Raw genomic sequence first — 19,401 nt, forward strand, 5'->3', positions numbered from 1 at the left:
CACAGTGCTTAGCATCGCTGCCTCACAGTGCCAGGGACCCAGGTGACTGTCTGTGTGGAGTTTGCATGTTTTCCCCGTGTCTCCATGGGTTTCCTCCAGGTTCCCTGGTTTCCTCCCACTGTCCAAAGATGTGTGGGTTAGGTTTATTGGCCATGGGTAAATTGCCCCTTCGTGTCAGGGGGACTAACAGACTAAATACGTTGGGATTGCATCTGGGTGGGATTGTGCTTGATGGGTTGAATGACTTCCTTCTGCACTGTTAGAATTTGAGGATTCCCCTGGTTATCAGCAGTGCCAAACATAAATCTGATCCCATCCATATCCATGATCGGCACTGAACAGTGATGAGTGTGAAACCTGCCCAGTTCTTACCTCCATAACCTCAGGATTCCCAATCTAATTGTAACACCCAGACACTTGGCTGATCTCATTCAAGGGTAGCACAGTGGCAGGGTGGCACAGTAGTACAATGGTTAGCTTCATAGCGCCCGGGGACCCAGGTTCGATTCCCGGCTTGGGCCACTGCCTGTGTGGAGTTTGCACGTTCTCCCCATGTCTGCGTGGGTTTCCTCCAGTGCTCCAGGTTTCCTCCCACAGTCTGAAAGACGTGCTGGTTAGGGGGCATTGACCCGAATAGGCGTCAGACTGTGGTGAGTAGGGGAATTTCACAGTAACTTCATTGCAGTGTTAATGTAAGCCTTACTTGTGACTAATAAATAAACTTTAACTTTAACCAAGGTGGCAAGTAGAAGTTCCTGATTTGTGCAATCCAGCTGTTTAAGGCGGTGAGTGGCTGAGCTATTGGGGAGAGTCCTTTAGAGTTCTGTTGGTGCTTTACATCCTGATGCTGAAATCAGAACATATCCAGTCACTACTAAACTTGGTCAAATACACTGGGAGTTTGCTAATGACATGCATAAAGCAAGATTAACAATGATGAAACTTCAATATTTGAGTACATGACTTAATCTTAAGAGCTAATGTTGATTCCAGAAATCCACCGCACTTCAGGCAATGCATCTGCTTTGCAAACTTTGCTGTTTATTTTGATAGCTTTCTGAACTCCAGTTAATAAAGCAAGCTATGCAGATAACGGGAACATAATTGTTGTAAAAACATACAGATTCGCTACAGATAGGTCTGCTATGCAAACTTTTACTTAAGAAAACAGATTTATATCAAATAAATTTCAAAAACAGGTTCAAATGAACATAAATCCATGTAAATACCTTTACTCCGGAGCTAGATTAAAAGGTTCTGTCGAGAATAGGCTGACTCATCTCGCAGAGATCCAACAGATTTGCCGTGTGTTGTCAAATGAGGGCCAAAAATTGAAATCCCCAAAATATGTTGTTTGATACCGTGGGACTTAGTGAAAATCTATTCTTGCAAACTGAGACAATGACAGCCCAACTGCAGAAAGTATGCAGTTAAACTGAAGCTATGCAGTGTGACTAACCAATGCCGTATGCATTTTCCACATTTAAGAGCAAAAATTTTTTTTCAAAAAAGCTGGCACAGTAGCTTTTTTGTTAGCACTGTTGCCTCAATGCCAGGGACCAGGGTTCGATTCCCAGCTTGGGTCATTGTCTATGTGCAGTTTGCACACTTTCCCCACGTCCACGTGGGTTTCCTCTGGGTGCTCCAGTTTCCTCCCACTGTCCAAAGGTGTGCGGGTTAAGTTCATTGGTCGTGATAAATTGCCTCTTAGTGGCAGGGGGTTTAGCAGGGTAAATATGTGGAGTTATAGGGATAGGGCTTGAGTGGGATTGTGGTTGGTGCAGACTTGATGGGCCTAATGTCCTCTTTCTGCACTGAAAGGATTCTATGATTCTGTGAAAAAGAAACTTTGCTGACCTTTAATTCTGTGAATCTCGCAACAAAGTAGATATCAAATGAACAAATTGTGCTTATTAGGCATCTATCACAAGAAATTGAAGGGTTCTAATTTCAAAGACAAATATAATTGAAAATAGTTACAGGCGGAACGATTAGTGCATAACAATATGTCTGAACAAACAATTGATTAATGGAAGGTGTGATGCTAGTATACCTTTCAGAGATTTTTTTTTAAATCATGTTCTCTGCATCTCTCAGTTCTCATTGCTGCCAAATTGTCTGTACAAATCCTTTCATTGCTACTTAAATGGGATTTGCTTTTTTTCATTCTGGGATTTTTTTATGACACTGCATTGTTAGGAGGAAGGTCATGTATTTTGGCCAGTTTCTTTTCCTTCCTAGTGAATTTGAGGTTTAATTTTCTGTTTTGACTGGCAGCAGTTAGTTTAGAAGGGACATCATGCTGGAAAGAAATGTTTCTCTTCCACTTGGTTTTGGAAATTCTGCTGGTTATTTGAAAGCAAGGCTTCTTGCCTTCCTGGAGTAGAGTATCTACTCTTGGTGGCTTGACCAGAGCCTCTCCCTGGTGTTCTGGGAAGCTGTTCTGACTCCAAGCTAATCTGTGTGTGGCTCAAGAAAACTGCAGCGTTCATCCAAAGGACTCAGTCCATGAGCATTAGTCTTTACTGTGTTAAATCCGTGAAAAGGTTTTGCTTATGTAAATTTGTTTAATTGGAACATTTTCATTTGTTAAGGATCATACATTATTGTGGTTGTTTTGTTTTTTTGTTGGTAACTGATTAAATTATTGCTAATTTTCTTTCCATACATGTTAACTGTATTCTTATATAAACTTTGTTTGATAAAAGCTCCCCGGTGGGTCATTTGAATCATATCTGAATAGAAGCATCTCATGCTTATCCTAGCCAAATTCAAACTGCAAAACTTATGATCTAGGCGGGCTTCATAAAACACTTGGGAGTTTCTGACTTGAATTATAACAATGCGGAAGGAATTAACAGGTGTATGACACACGCTTACTCCACACTTCTACCTTCATGAATCAAATGTTTCTCTGGTAAATTGGGCAGAGAGTTGCAGTCAGTGGCAAAACCACAGCATTCACCATTGACTTCGAAGAAGGCTAACTGCAAATATATAGGGATCACGAAGAGTGGATTTCCCCTTACCCAACATCGGTTTAAATCTGGTGTCAAGTCAATCCATATATTTAGCAACAGTGATATCATCCACCTGAGTGAGCAGCCACTCTTATTGGAGCATTCTCATAGATAGCAAACCAGGAAGTAAAAATCACTGAAACTTTCCGCTCTTAAATTTACAGATGGTGAAGTAAATGATTGAGGACATACACGTCAGACTAAGGAAGAAAGTTTGAAAAAGCACAAGAATATTAAAAGCATTATTTTCTAAATGTGACATTTAGAATGAAGGAGAAATTTGACATTAAGCAAATAGGAAATTCTTTCAGGGTCTGTGATATTGTTTAGCAATACTTATGAATTTAGACTAAAAGCACAAGAGTGGAAAGTTTTTGTCAATTCAGTTATTTCTAATTGATTACTGTGTGACAGGTCCTCAACAGCATGTCCTCTGGAGAAAGATAGAACCAGTGACAGCAACTTCTAGATTTCGTTTTGCTGCGCATGTGCTGACTCCCAAAACTGCACTCAATTTCAGGACTGCACAATCAAACCCATAGGACAGGATGCTTGCCCCAGGACCAGAAAATCCCGCCTGAGGTCATCAGACTGCTGCATGGTCTGTTTCCTGCTCGCTACAATCCCTGTGGAGGGCGGGACAGGGAAATTCTACCCATTGTAATTCATTCTAATTAGATTATTAGTGGCAAAGTAACTACAATTCAGCCAGTATTTCATGAAATTACATTAAGGGTATATATTCTGAACCAATTAAAAGACGAATTCAAGATTAGAGAAAGAAGTGTTTATCTATTTTTCGAAACATTGCAAAAATTCTTATAGCACATGCATTCTTAAAATGAAACTATTGCCTGTAAAAGGTATCAAAGAGAAACGATCAATTTGAAGTTACACAGTTTATGATGGATCATGAAGTGGGAAAAATAAATCCTTAATAGAAAACACTGCTGCTTTTGCATTGCAATCGTACTTCAGCTGTCTTTAAAAGATATTAAGGTTTAATGCATTCCAAGCCAGTTATCTTGAAATAAGGCATTTTCTTTATTTGCTTTCTAATAAATAAGTGGCACTGATCCATAAACAAACAAACACTACTATTTTTTTAACCTCTAAATGTAGAGGTTCTGTAAGCAAAAGATGTGTAAGACTTGGGGCAATTTGATTTGTGAAAGCAAAGCGCAGTTTCCGCACACGGGGCGGCATTTTCCAGCCACACTCGCCCCAAGACCAGAAAATCCCACCCAAGGTCAACAACCTTTGCATGGTGCTGTCCCGCCCACTACGATTCCTGTGGTGGGTGGAACGGGTAAATTCTACCAATGGCCTCTGATGATTAAATTGACCACGACCTGTAAACCTCAGCACATCTACAAATTAACAAAGTGGAGGTGGGCTCCAAGTCAGTAGGAGACAGTTGCAGAGCTTTGTCATGTGTTATAAAAAGGACCTTGCAGCCAACTTCTAACATAAAGCATGTAGGTCATTTTGGTCACTATCTCTTATGCATTAGGCTTATTTCAAGTCTGCTGCAATGCTGCTCCATGGAGTGGGTACCCAAAAGTATCAGGGAAGACAATTTTCACCCACATCTAAGGCAACAAAATGCGTACTTAGCCATGAAATGGGTATGGTTGCTATATCACAGTCACTTGACATAGAATCCACACCATGCCCCCACACTAGGTTAGCAAAATTCACCTTTGCCCGAGACTGCATTCTTTTCAACTTTGGTAAAGGCTACTGACAAACTGAAAGGCATTTTCAATCTTTTGTAAGGCATTTTCAATCTTTCGTAAGGCAGTAAAAGCAAAATGCTCCCACATCTGCCAGGTGACAATGTATCTTTTAGGTGCCTGCATCCTCTTAAATTTCACCTGAAACTTCTTCAGCTAGTTCGCTGTATAAGGTCAATACTGCTGTGAATGATTAGGAAAGGTGTCCTGGCCCAGGAAAACCTGTTTCCATTCAGTACACAACATGTCCGGTGACAATTCCACCAGAACTAAGGCAGCATCCAAAAATCCACCCAAATAAAAAGCCAACATTTGAAAGCTTATTTACATACACCCGATATTAACTGAATGCTAAAAATACATTTGTACTATTTTGTTCAAGAACTAACTTTGTTTGGCTCAACAATCTGATGTGTTATTAGAACGTTCACTGTTGGAAAGTGGCATCATATTGTACTGGTTGGCTTATTCATCAGTAAGCCGTGTGCAGATGTCACACATTCAAGTGGGCCTCACCTTCTTCACAGCTGCTCCCTCTGAACCCGACACAGCATTTCCATTCCAGTGCTGTCACAGTTTTGTAAGTCAGTCTGTAAGTTGGTCGGATCATTGCCCTGTAGCTGGAAAGTGCAGAAGAAAACATAGTCTGTAAGTTAAGGAATACAAGTTTTCCCCAAGGCAGAGTAGAGGGCAGCATAACGGCACAGTGCTTAGCACTGCTGCCTTACAGTGCCAGAGACACAGGTTCGATTTCCAGCTTGGGTCTCTGTCTGTATGGAGTCTGCACATTCTCCGTGGGTGTGTGGGTGTGTGGGTGTTTCCTCCAGGTGCTCCGGTTTCCTGCCACAGTCTGAAAGACGTGCTGGTTTGGTGTATTGGCCGTGCTAAATTCCCCCTCAGTGTACCCAAACAGGTGCCAGAAGGTGATAACTAGGGGATTTTCACAGTAACTTCATTTCAGTGTTAATGTAAGCCTACTTGTGACAATAATAAATAAATTTTAAACTTTAGTGATGAGAGGGGAGTGGGTTCGCACATGCTCACTGGCCTCCAGCTCTGCTCGTGCATACCATCTCACACATCTGGCCTGTGGCACATGAGTAACTTCTTCCATGTTCTAAAGTTCCAATTTTACTTCAATAAATTGCATTTATGTAGCATCTGCGTTTCTATATTGTCTTCAATGTAGTAAAACATCCCTAGGCCCTTCAAAGGAGCTTAAATCTTGCAACATTTGACACTGAATCATGTAAGCTCGATCGAAGGGATGGTCTTTGGAGAACTAATTAAGAGAAGCAAGGGAGGTTATGATACAAAAAGGTTTAGAAGGGTGGGAGCGAATTTCAGGTGTACAGCAATCATGTGAAACACTATATCAAATCTAAGTTATTTCTTCCTTCACATAATCAGATTGCAAACCAACAATCAGCTTCTTCATTGTAATACAAGGGGTTAACTAGAACCATTTAATATGCTAATGAGACAGCATACATCATACACCAGTGTGGTGGGAAGATGGAAGCAATGGTCTAGTGGTGTTATCGCTAGAGTATTAATCCAGAAACTCAGCTAATGTTCTGGGGACCCAGGTTTGAACCCCACCACAGCAGATGTTAGAATTTGAATTCAATTAAAAAAAAAACCTGGTATTAAGAATCTACCAATGACCATGATATCAATTTCAGAAAACCCATCTGGTTCACTAATGTCCCTTAGGGAAGGAAATTTGCTGTCCTTACCTGGTGTGGCCTACATGTGACTCCAGAGCCACAGCAATGTGGTTGACTCTCAATTACCCCCAGGCAATTAGAGATGGGTAATAAATGCTGGCTCGTAATGCCCATGTTCCATGAATGAATAAGAAAAACACGGAAATTGTCCCATCAAAAGAGGACAAATGGCATTTTTACAGAAAGATGGGTCGCTTCCGAGTTCGGTGTTGTGGCTAGAACGGGGTTGAAGCTACCAGAATACTGATATCCTAGCAGCGGGAAACAAGATGTGCTTTAAGTTAGACACAGTGCAGCAGTTTTAGTTTGTGATGCTAAATTGTAATCACAAAAATATTCTCACCCATCATGCAAAACACCACAAGAGGTATAGAATGCATAACAACTGAATGAAACCCTTCAATATAGACAGAGAGAAAAAACACTGAAACCTGAATTCAGTGATCCTGAACCAAAGTTGTTCACTCTTACACAGGAAAACCTGGACCAACTTACATCTGATTTGCAGAGTAGAGGAACTGGAAAGTCAATAACATCAGCCTAAAATCTCCAGAGCTGAATTCCTGCACTTGTTCACAGGACTAGGAAAGCTGAAGACAGCAAACCACGTCACTCCACATACTGAAACAAATTTAGTGCATCTGTTTACACCCAAGAAAAGCCCTCAGCCACTCTTGCCAAAGGTGCAGATGGAAATTGACTCCACGTTGAAGCAAGGGTTTCTTTTGCCTATGACAAAACCAACTAGCTGATGCCTGGAATTGGTCCCGCTGCCAAAACCTAACAAACTTATTAGAGTTTGTATAGGTCTTACCCAGCTGAACAAAATAAAAGTTCATCTTAATTCGTCAGTGGATGAGAGCTTAGTAAAATTGAGGAAGAGTTCAATCTTCACAAAACTGGATGGAAACAGTGGTTTTTGGTCTTTGATGAAGAGTTTACATTGCTCACAACCTTCATTATACTGTTTGGGAGGTTTAGTTTCAACAAATGACCCTTTGGCATCACATCAGTGAGAGAACTCTTCCAGGGATCAATATCAAGGATCCTAAAAGGACTGGATGGAATTGTACCTTACATGGTTGATTTCCTGATCCATTGATCATAGAATCCCTACAGTTCAGGAGGCCGCCATTTGGTCCATTGAATCTGCACTAACTCTCTGAAACAGCATCTTACTCAGGCCCACCCTATGCCCTATCCCTATAACCCCACATATTTACCCTTTTAATCCTCGTAAAGTACACATCTTTGGACACTCATGGGCAATTTAGCTTGGCCAATCCATCTGACCAGCACATTTTTGGACTGTGGGAGGAAACAGGAGTACCCAGAGGAAACCCACACAGATATAGGGAGAATGTGCAAACTCCACAGAGACAGTGGCCCAAGCCGGGAATCAAACTGAGGTCTCTGGCGCTGTGAGGCAGCAGTGTTAACCACGGTGCTGTCGTGCCGCCACTTGGACAGAACATGATGAGTAAGAGCTGTGCCGCAATGCCTAAAGGAAACAAGACTTGCACTCAACAACAAAATGTATATTCTTACTGTCAAGTTCCTTGGGTGTACAGTGGATGAATCTGGTGTCAGCTAACAAGAGCAATCAAGGAGTTATCAGCTCCATGGAATGGAGGAGTTTCATAGGTTTGGTTAACCAAGTCAGAAAGTTCTTGCCCAACCTCTCATCAGTGAGCTGCTACGTCAACTGTAATAATAAGACAATATATGGTGCTGGGAAAAAGTTCAAAGATAGGTCTTTTGGAGAAAATCAAAAATAGCTGCTGATATTACCTGGTATTTTAGATCAATATGGCCAGTGTCTACCCTACTATCCTTGCTGCTGTGCATCTTATACTGTACTGGGAGCTGTACTCTTCAGATACAGATGGATGGAAAGTGTAGACCAGTTTATTATGCACCCCATTCAATGACACAGACTGAATGGAGACATGCAATGACAGGAAAGAAACATTAGCTGTCACATGGTCTGGTGAAAAGTTTGCAGATTACGTTCTTGGTCTCTACTTCAAGACGGAGACAGACCACACTAAGGTTTATTTATTAGTGTCACAAGTAGTCTTACCTTAACACTACAATGAACTTACTGTGAAAATTACTAAATTGTCATACTCTGGCGCCTCTTTGAGTACACTAAGGAAGAATTTAGCTTGGCAATGCACCTAACCAGCACGTCTTTCAGACCATGGGAGGAAACCCATACAGACACAGGGAGGATGTGCAAACTCCGCACAGACAGTTACCCAAGCTGAGAATCGAACCAGGTCCCTGGTGCTGTGAAGCAGCTAACCACCATGCCAACGATATGTCTTGATCGATTTGGAATTATCAAACTCAAAGACAGTGAGTGGCGAGCATATTTGTGTTTTTTTTGGGTGTTGTATTCAGGTTTAAATAGCGAGTGCCTTGTGGAATAATTATGCCCCTTTCGGACATGAAGAAACTTGGTGATACTCTCAAATTCTAAGGAATTAGCAAAAATGCCTCCATGGGGATAACAATTTAGACTGAGGATGATGAGGACTGATGCAAAGACACAGTATGTTCTAGGGCAACTGCAGAGTACAGTAGGTGCTTTGTCCTTCTATCCCAGTGGCAAGATCTGAACACAGCAATGTATTCCTTGCTGAAGAGGTAGAAACCTTGGCATCAATAATAGCCATAACTCCGAAATTTGAAGTGAACAGAAATCTGATGAAGAATGTGCTCAGGTCATAGTACTGCATCAAAGGGTGGTCAGCACACATGCCCATTCTCAGAAAGTATCAAGAGCAGAAAGAACACCTCAGTGCAGTTGATGATTATTCATCTATAAGGAAGAGGATCTTCCAACAATTTGGAAACTCAAAAGGACCCATTTTGTTAGGCTAATTAATTTGCCAGTGTGGTAGGCCCAATTAAAAGAAGAAATTGGAGTCACAGACTTGTGGGAGATGTAGTTTAAAGGGGTTAATTCTAATTGTGTGGAATACCAATGAGACAGTATACCTCATCAAAGGAAGTAATGTAATGTCACATGATCATGCCCTCTCTTGTTGAACTCCATGGCCAGATGAAACCATGTCAGTTTATTTCTGAATAAAGATAAACAGACTCTGTAAATAATTTGTGTCAGCTCAAGGAGACCAAGAGTCTTGTGTTCATCAATTATAATCAGCCTCACTATCCCAAATCCCCTATCATCAACATCCTGACATTGATCGGAAACTCAACCAGGCCAGCCATGTAAATACTGTGGTGACTGCGACAGGCTGGATGTTAAACAGAGTGGCTCATTTCCTGACTCCCCAATGCCTTTGCACCAGTTTCAAGATACAACTCGGCAGCGTGATGTAGAATCGCTGAGGACATTCTCAGTTAGTTTCACCAAAATTAAGATAAATTTGAAATCTTTATAGCAGACTACTTAACAGGTACAAAGGTGACCCTGAGCAGCTAGATTTACAATAGGGGTGTTGATGACATTGGAGACATGCCAGGGTCAAACTGATATGTCTAATGTAGTAGGTAGTGCATTCTCACCTGACACCACCAGGACAGCCCATTGGCCATCTGCAGCTCTGATACACTCTCTGCACGTATGTTCCATTCTGTACTTGGCAGGAGACTGTTTTCGTTACAGTGTATGGACACCAATTCCTTAAAAAAAAACATACATTACAACGGTTAAAACTGAATTAACTTAACCCAAATCATGAAAGAGTACACCAGCACAGTGTACAAAAACAAACAAGAGTCCTGATGAAGGATCCATCTGAGGTCCTGAGTCATTATTTGCCAAATTGCTGCATATTTCCAGTTTTCTCCCATTCTGAAATAATGGCCCAGATCTTCTGGTCTCTGAATTGTAGGAGACCTGAAACACATGTCAGGAACAGCTTATCTTCTTACCCGCTTATCTTCATGGGAATTGCCCAGAAGTTTGAACTTATGACAGGCCTTCTGAAAAAGTCTCCAACTCAGAGCTGGATTCAGGGACTTTGATTGACAGTTCCAACTTACTTAACTGGATAGTTACCCAGAAAATGCTTGACAGAAACATCCTAGATTAACTCTTGGGTAACTATACAGCTGACTGCAACCCTCCCCTCCCGCCCCAGTCCTCACATTGGCCCTCCCACCTCAACATCCCACACCCCACCACCAAGTAACCCACTGGCTAACCCAATTACCGCTGCTGCCACCGCATCCACCTGCCATCTTACCCATTCACTCATTCATCCATTCATTAAGATTCAGACAAGACATTTAACCTTAAGTCAGTGCCATAAGGAGGAGAGGATGGGAGATATGGTGGTGGTGGGGGGGGGGTAAGTATATGCTCTGCATTTCTGAAGAAGTTAGCCTCAGAAGACATGGTCAGAAATGTGAAGAAGCATCAGGGCACAGAGCAGCAATCCAATGGTGAATGCCACTTTGTGGAATAACCAGGCCAATATTATCCTTTACAGTTTTAAACATAACATTCTTAAACACAGGGATGAACAGAATGAAAATCCCAAGAATTGACTCCTGTTAAAATGGTTATACAGGTAACCAGTGTGTAGGTTAAAACAGCACAGAACATAGAACATTACAGCGCAGTACAGGCCCTTCAGCCCTCGATGTTGTGCCAACCTGTGAAAACCAATCTAAAGCCCATCTAACCAACACTATTCCAACATCATCCATATGTTTATCCAATGACCATTTAAATGCCCTTAATGTTGGCAAGTCCAACATTAAGCACACTTCTCTTCCCCCATGGTTTAGTAACTGTAAGGGTAGTGAGCAACAGAATTCAGAATTCTTTATATCAAGATGATAACTAATCTGTTCTGGTAGCCTGGATGCTGATAGGAGTCGTCAATACATTCTTTCTAAGAGGTGGTGCTGTTCACAACACTCCAGCTGTAGTCTAACTAAGGCTTTTCATATCTGAAGCATGATTGCCAAGCTTATATCTTCCAATCTGCTGTATATATATGCATATATACAGAGAGAGAGAGAGAGAGAGAGAGCAGCATTCAATTAGCCTTATTGATCTTATTTTCTGATCATGACATTTTAATGGTCTGTGTACATTTCTCTTTAGACTTCTCAGTAAATTGGCCGGTACCTCATGGGGTCACAGGCCAAGACCCTAAGGATCTCTGCTTCTGCTATTGTGTACTTAACTGCAGAACACAGCAACTCAGTATGGTATCAATCCACCCAGACAAATACCAATGTGCAACTCAACTGATGCATCATCTTTGGTGCTCTTCGACAACTCATCTCCCTGCTCCCAGTCCTGAGCAACAATGCCGCTCAGTGCTGCCACCTGCCCCCTCTCCCTCTCCCCACATCACGAGGCTAATTGTAACAGGCAAGTTATTGGTGAAAGTCTATTCCAATCCAAGCCTGCCCTTAATCAATGATCTCCTCAACCCACCAGGAGCCACCCCAAATGGTTAAACTAAGCATGCCAAGGAATGACTATCGAGGACTTACGGCAGGAAATAACTCCACCAGAAAATACTTTCTCATCGTAAGCCTCGTTGCTCATCCACCTTTCTTTAATCTCCCACATTGACAGTGGGCCATTTTAAACCATTTCCAGACTGGTCTAGGTTTCTGTGCAGCCAACCAAATTCAGTGGGGTCACCAAGCCTGTCTAGGCTGTAGCTATGGTGCAGTCCAAATAATACCCAGTTGTGGACGAGTGTCCACTGACTAAACTCGAAAGTGGGCTTAAACAATTCTGCGTAACTTTTGACAAAGCAATTACTTGACTTGGTGACTGTGCACACAGTAAATAAATACGCATTAAGGAAGTATCTGCTTCATTTGCCTACGTTAAAAACCATTTTGATTTGATTCATTGTCACGTGTTGGTATACAGTGAAAAGTACTGTTTCTTGCATGCTAGATGACAAAATATACCATTCATCGAGTTCATATGGAAGAATGAAAGGATAAGGCACAGAGTATAGTGTTGCAGTTAGTTAGGGTGAAGAAAGAGATCAGTTTTAATATACGATAGGTCCTTTCAGAAACCTGATGGCAACAGGGAAGAAGCTGTCCTAGAGTTTATAGTTTATTTATTAGTGTCAGAAGTAGGTTTACATTAACACTCCAATGAAGTTACTGTGAAAATCCCCAAGTTGCCACACTCCAGCACTTGTTCTGGGACACTGAGGGAGAATTTAGCATGGCCAATGCACCTAACCTGCATGTTTTTCAGACTGTGGGAGGAAACCAGAGTACCTGGAGGAAACCCACGCAGACACAGGGAGAACATGCAGACTCCCACAGACAGTCATTCAAGGCCAGAATCAAACCAGGGTCCCTGGTGCTGTGAGGCAGCCTGGAAAGGCTGTGCCATTGGATTAGGAGGCAAGTTGTCTGCTTGCGCTGACTTTCGTTGCTTATTTCCGCTGATGCGGTTCAGTCTCTCACTGCTTTAACAAACATCAGCAGTTTATCACTGACTGTAGGGAAAAAGTTAACACTTCCCATTCGATAGAAACACACCGGGTTCAACTGCTATTTTAACAGGAGGCATAAGCAGAGAATCTGTCAGAAGTCAGTTGGATGTGCAACAGGGGTCAGAATCAGGCCAAATTTGTACATTTCTCTGCTTTCTTTCTTAGGCCAGTGTAACCACTGTGCCATCATATCGCCCATTCAGTTGGTATGTCTTCTCAGACTTCTGTACCTTTTCTATTTGCCAAAGTTGTGCCTATTCATTTAATACCTATCAATGCTTCTTTGTAATTGTGCAGTTCCCTCGACATTGTCCCAAAGGCTGGCCAGGTTTTAAGCAATGGCAATTGCTTTCTGACCTTTCATCCAAGTCATGAACGAATACAGTGAACAGTTGAAGTCCAATCATAGACCCTTGTGGGACAGCACTAGCCGGGTCCTGGTAGTTAGAGCAGCTGCCAATACATTCAGCCGATTTCCTAACCATGTTAATAATTTGCTTTCATTGGCGTAAGCTTCAACTGTAGCCAAGAGTCGAGGGACATTATTATCCATAACCATTTCCTATTCACTATTTTAATAAAATCTTCCAGAGCTCAGTTGGGTTTACACGGCCTACAATTTATAAATCCACACTGGCTTGCTTGGATCGGTTGAAAGTTTGAGGTGTTTGGATACCCAATCCTTAATTATAGAGTTCAGTAAATCCCAACAATGGGCATTCGGCATGTGTAGTCTATAATTCTCACCTTTCTGAAATAGTGGGGTGATTGGGATACTTTTCCAATCTAAAGAAACTGTTTCTTCATTGAGAGAACTCTGGAGGCTTTTTGTTTGGACATTGTAGTTTGCCAGGGGTGTGGAGACTACGGGTCAGCGAGGAGATGCTTCAGATTGGGAGGGTGGGAGAGGGAGGCTGAAGGTGGATCACAGGACGCTCAAGGTTAGGGTTGCCGGGCCAAGCAGTGCCAGCTCATGGGAGGAGGTAGAGAGGTGCAGCATACTGACAAACCCCACCTACCCTGCTGGGGTTAAAACTCCCCTTGAGGAATCACCATGAGGCGAGGTTTTAAGAAGTGAAAGTGATGCAAGAAGAAACGTTTTTGTCCAGAGTGGTTAGAGTCTGGAATGAACTTCCTGAGAGGGTGGTGGAGGTGGGTTTGATCGAAGTATTCAAAAGGGAATGGGATTGAAAAGAAAGGAAGTGCAAGGTTACAGGAGTAGGTGCAAATAGTTAGAATGCTCTATCAGAGGGCCTCAATGGGCTGAATGGCCTCCTTCTGCACTGTAAAGGTTCTGTGCAATCAGCAGACTGTTAAATTAATTCTTATAGCACTTTATTGTTTGGCATTGTTGCAATTCTGCAGTTTGTGTTGACCAGTTGACCTATTTTTGCCTTGTATGGTGCGCGGGAGAAATGTCGGGAAGAAATGTGCATCAAAATGCCTCGCTGCTTTTCTTTTCAGCTTTTAATTGCCCGAATTCTGGACTGGGATTGGAATCCACAACCGTCTGACCCAGAGGTTACTCACAGAACAAGTTTAACACGTGGCACCATTCTCTGGCAGTAATTGTCCTGCTTCACTGACTATTCAACACTCCTAAAAGGTGAGAGTTCTCTCACATTGTGCCAGCCACTAGTGCAACAGCAGGAGATGACACGGCGTGAATGGAATTTGGTCATGCTTCTTATTGGACAGCGTCCAACCCTCCTTCAGGCTGGTAGACTGGCGCCAATAATGGATTTGATTTGTGTGGCCTGGGAAGAAAGCCATTTATACCGAATGTTCTGACTTCCTCCAAATCTCTCAGCCTTGGGGGCCTGAACAGAACTGTGGCCACCCTAATTTCCCAGACAAAACTCAATGTGTTGCTTTATTTCTATGTTAGACACCACCCACCTGCACTCCCCCACCAATGTAACAGCAGATCTGAATTGGAAAAATAACCTTTATTTAATAAAGTACAAAGTATCCTGTTTGGCTACCATATTTCCCTACAAAACATCTGTGCCAATATTTCACCAGTAATTATTTGGCTGTGAGGTGCTTTAGAACATCCTGTGAGTAGGACATAAGAACATAAGAAATAGGAGCAGGAGTAGGCCATCTAGCCCCTCGAGCCTGCCCCGCCATTCAATAAGATCATGGCTGATCTGTCGTGGCTCAGTTCCACTTTCCCGCCCTCTCCCCATAACCCTTAATCCCCGTGCCTATCAAAAACCTATCAACCCGCGTCTTAAAAATATTTAGCGAGGCAGCCTCCACCACTTCAACGGGCAGAGAATTCCAGAGATTCACCACCCTTTGAGTGAAGAAGTTCCTCCTCAACTCCGTAATAAACCGCCCCCCCCCTTTATCTTGAGGCTGGCCCCTTAGTCCTACTGTCTTTTTTGAGCGGGAAGAGCCTCTCCACCTCTATCCTATCCATCCCATTCATCATCTTATATGTCTCAATGAGATCTCCCCTCATTCTTCTAAACTCTAACAAGTACAAGCCTAGTTTATTCAGCCTCTCCTCATAATGCTATATAAATGCAAGTTCTTTATTGCAGTTCTATTTATGCTAGCTAGCTTTTTTTTGGAATGCAGAGCTTTGTACAACAAATCTGGCTTGGAGACAGTGCCAATGTGGCTCATCCTGTCCATGAAAATTCAACAAAATAATTTCCCCCTGTCCTGACTTGCGAAGACTCTCCGCCCAAGTGGTCATTCTTCATATGAGGTGTAGTGGTGTCAGAAAGCTATCTCACTGTGCGGACATCAGGTTAAAGTCCAGTCATGACCCAACTGGACACCTACAAATGTGTACTTCAGGGGTTGCTAGGTAGGAATAAGAGCGACTAACAACACTAACTAACAACAAAAACACCTTGTATCTATATCATGGCTTTAATGTGATATGATGTCCCCAACCACTTAGCAGGAGGTTACAAAACAGAATTTGTCACCAAGCTACATAAGATGATATTGGCTGAATTCTCCAGCCATTCACACCTCGCCATCGCTGCAAGCGAGGACAGAAAATTTGGCGCTCAGTTTATAAAGTTTATTTATTTAGTGGTCACAAGTAAGGCTTACATTAACACCATAATGAAGTTACTGTGAAATTCCCCTAGTTGCCGCACTCCGATGCCTGTTCGGGTCAATGCACTTAACCAGCACATCTTTCAGATTGTGGGAGGAAAGCGGAGCACCCGGAGGAAACCAACACAGACACGGAATGTACAAGCTCCACACGGACAGTGACTCAAGCCAGAAATTGAACTCTGATGCTGGTGTTGTGAGGCAGCAGTGCGAACCACTGTGTCACCGAGTCACAGTAAAAAGTCTGACAACACCAGGTTTTAGTCCAACCTATTTATTTGATAATATACTCACTAGCTTTCGGGGTTACCCCCTTCGTCAGGTGAATGGAGAGTTCTGGCCTCAGACAGAGCATATAAAGCACAGACAGTTTAGAGATTATTGATTAAAATGCGAATCCTTACACTTAACCTGCTGTTCAAGACCTGAAGTGGCTGATAATGTGAGTGGAAGGAGCACTGATCACAGTTTAAAGAGATGTGTATTGTCTCCAGACAGTACAGTAAGTGAGGTTTTGCAAACCCAGGCAAGTCACGGGGGTTACAGATAGTGCGACATGTCGGTTTGCAAAACCTCACTTACTGTACTGTCTGGAGACAATACACATCTCTTTAAACTGTGATCAGTGCTCCTTCCACTCACATTATCAGCCACTTCAGGTCTTGAACAGCAGATTAGGTGTAAGGATTCGCATTTTAATCAATAATCTCTAAACTGTCTGTGCTTTATATGCTCTGTCTGAGGCCAGAACTCTCCATTCACCTGACGAAGGGGGTAACCCCGAAAGCTAGTGAGTATATTATCAAATAAATAGGTTGGACTAAAACCTGGTGTTGTCAGACTTTTTACTGTGTTTACGCCAGTCCAACGCCGGCATACCCACATCATCACCGAGTCACCCCACACCACTCACTGCAACGGACCAGAAAATCCCACCAATGTGAACAGCCAGAAAATTCCTCCCATTATGGCAGAACACCAAACACTTGGCCAAAGAGGTAGGCTTTAAGAAGCCTTAAAAGGATGAAAGTGAAATAGAGAAGTGGAAAAGCATAGGAAAGGTGTGGCCACTGAAGCTGCATTCATTGATGGTCCAGTCATTCAAACCTGGGATGCTTAAAGTAGCCAGAATTAGAGAAGAGCAGATATCTCGAGTGAAGAGGCCACAGAATGTTTTAAAAATAAGGATGAGGGTTCTTAAAACTGAGGTATTGTTTAACCAGGAGCCAGTGTGGGCCGATAAACAGGACTTGGTGCAAGGACACAGGCCTGTTTGAATAACCCATCTTCCAAGCTCAGTGGTTCTGAGATAAATTAAATGCTATTGAGGTTGAGATCAGTTAGTGCAACACATATCAGGAAAGATCTTTTTGGACCTTCTGACCTTTATGGGTTTAGCCTTAAAGCGATAACTTATCATAACTCCAAAACAATTTCTCTCTGATTCACACAAAGCACATCCAGATTAACACAACATTGGCACCGTGAATGTCTCAAGTTGGAGATCTTTCCAACTACTTTCTATAGAAATGCCTTTCCCTCACCTCACAGTGTCAGACAACTGCTGACAAACTCTGATTACTTTCCCCACGCTTGGGGATGTGCCAAGGCACCGACAGAATGGGAACTGTGACAAAACAGCACGGTAAGCACTTCAAACTTTAACAAGAAGAGAAATCGATTAAGACTAACAAGTTAAACACAATAAGAAAAATGACAAAAATATATCATATCATACGAATAGAATCATGAATTTCAGAAAAACCAATACTAAGGTCTGAAATGATATAATGGGTAACTTGGGATATGCAGTCCAGGTCGCTGGGCGAGTTATTCTCACTTGTCCTCGAGAATATTTGTCACAAATATTTCAGTATTGTCCCCATCAAAGGAATACAAGATATGAAATTGCAGACGTTATACAAATACCCTGTTATTGATGATGAGTTGGGCGGCACAGTGCCAGCGACCCAGGTTCAATTCCAGCCTCGGGTCACTGTCTGTGTGGAGTTTGCACTTTCCCCCTGTGTCTGTGTGGGTTTCCCCTCACAGGTCAGGTGCATTGGCCATGCTAAATTGACCCTAGCGTCAGGGGGACTAGTAAGGTAAAATGTGTGGGGCTATGAGAAAGGGCCTGGGTGGGATTGTAGTCAGTGCAGACTCGATGGGCTGAACGGCATCTTTCTGCATTGTAGGGATTCTATAATTCATTTTGTCCTTTTTTCAATCTCAAAAAAATAGAGATAAATGCAAAGACTGCTGATGGTTTTTGTATGATACTGTATTGGAAACACTACTCCAGTAAATCATCCCATCAAAGGTTCATGCTTTAACTCAAGAGATGGATGATGCTGCTAATATAAACTATCACAAGGCACAAGTCAGGAGTGTGATGGAGTACTCTCCACTTGCCTAGATGAGTGCAGCTCTAACAACACACAAGACATTTGACACCATCCAGGACAAAGCAGCCGGCGTGATTGCCATCCCTTAAACAAACATTCAATCCCTCCACCACTGATGAACAGTGGCAGCAGTGTGTACCATCCACAAGGTGCACTGCAGGAACTCATGAAAGTTCCTTAGGCAGCATCTTCCAAACTCACAACCACTACCATTTCGAAGGATAACAGCAGTAGACACATGGGAACACCATCACCTACAAGTTTCCCTCTAAGCCAGTCATCCTGACTTAGTAATATATGGCTGTTCCTTCACTGTTGCTGGATCAAAATTCTGGAAATTCCTGCTAGAGCGCACTGATGTGGAGATGCTGGTGTTGGACTGGGGTAGGCACAGGTTAAAGTCCAACAGGTTTATTTAGTAGCACGAGCTTTCGGAGCGTTGCTCCTTCATCAGGTGAGTGCAGGATTAGTTTCACAAACAAGGCATATATAGACTAGATAATGATTGGAATGCGAATTCTAACAGGTAATCAAGTCTTTAAAGGAACATACAAAGCAAATGGAGAGAGGGTTAAGTACAGGTTAAAGAGGTGTGAATCGTCTCCAGCCAGGACAGTTAGTGAGATTTTGCAAGCCCAGGCAAGTTGTGGCAGTTACAAATAGTATGACATGAACCCAAGATCCTAGTTGAGGCCACCCTCATGTGGGTGTACCTATATCTCAGGGACTGGAGCAGTTCAAGAAGGCAGCTCACCCACCACCATCAGGGTGGCACAGTAGCACAATGGTCAGCACTGCTACCTCACAGTGCCAGGGACCCAGGTTCAATTCTGGCCTCAGTTCACCATCTGTGTGGAATTTGTATGTTCTCCCTGTGTCATAAGAACATAAGAACATAAGAACATAAGAAATAGGAGCAGGAGTAGGCCATCTGGCCCTTCGAGCCTGCCCCGCCATTC

At 42.7% G+C, this 19,401-nt stretch overlaps 1 protein-coding gene across 1 annotated transcript in view; it reads right to left on the reverse strand.

Annotated features, from left to right (window-relative positions):
• Positions 1-19,401, reverse strand: part of emid1 (EMI domain containing 1) — a 355,515-nt gene that overhangs the window by 327,787 nt on the left and 8,327 nt on the right. The window contains exons 2-3 of the mRNA XM_080208227.1: positions 10,027-10,143; positions 5,273-5,376 (exon numbers count right to left, since the gene is read on the reverse strand). Coding sequence (XP_080064353.1) covers positions 5,273-5,376; positions 10,027-10,143 — 221 coding nt within the window. The remainder of the gene's footprint in view (positions 1-5,272; positions 5,377-10,026; positions 10,144-19,401) is intronic.

The sequence above is a fragment of the Carcharhinus amblyrhynchos genome, chromosome 20, assembly GCF_965287045.1.
Source record: "Carcharhinus amblyrhynchos chromosome 20, sCarAmb.v2.hapA, whole genome shotgun sequence".
In the NCBI taxonomy this organism is placed as follows: Eukaryota; Metazoa; Chordata; class Chondrichthyes; order Carcharhiniformes; family Carcharhinidae; genus Carcharhinus; species Carcharhinus amblyrhynchos.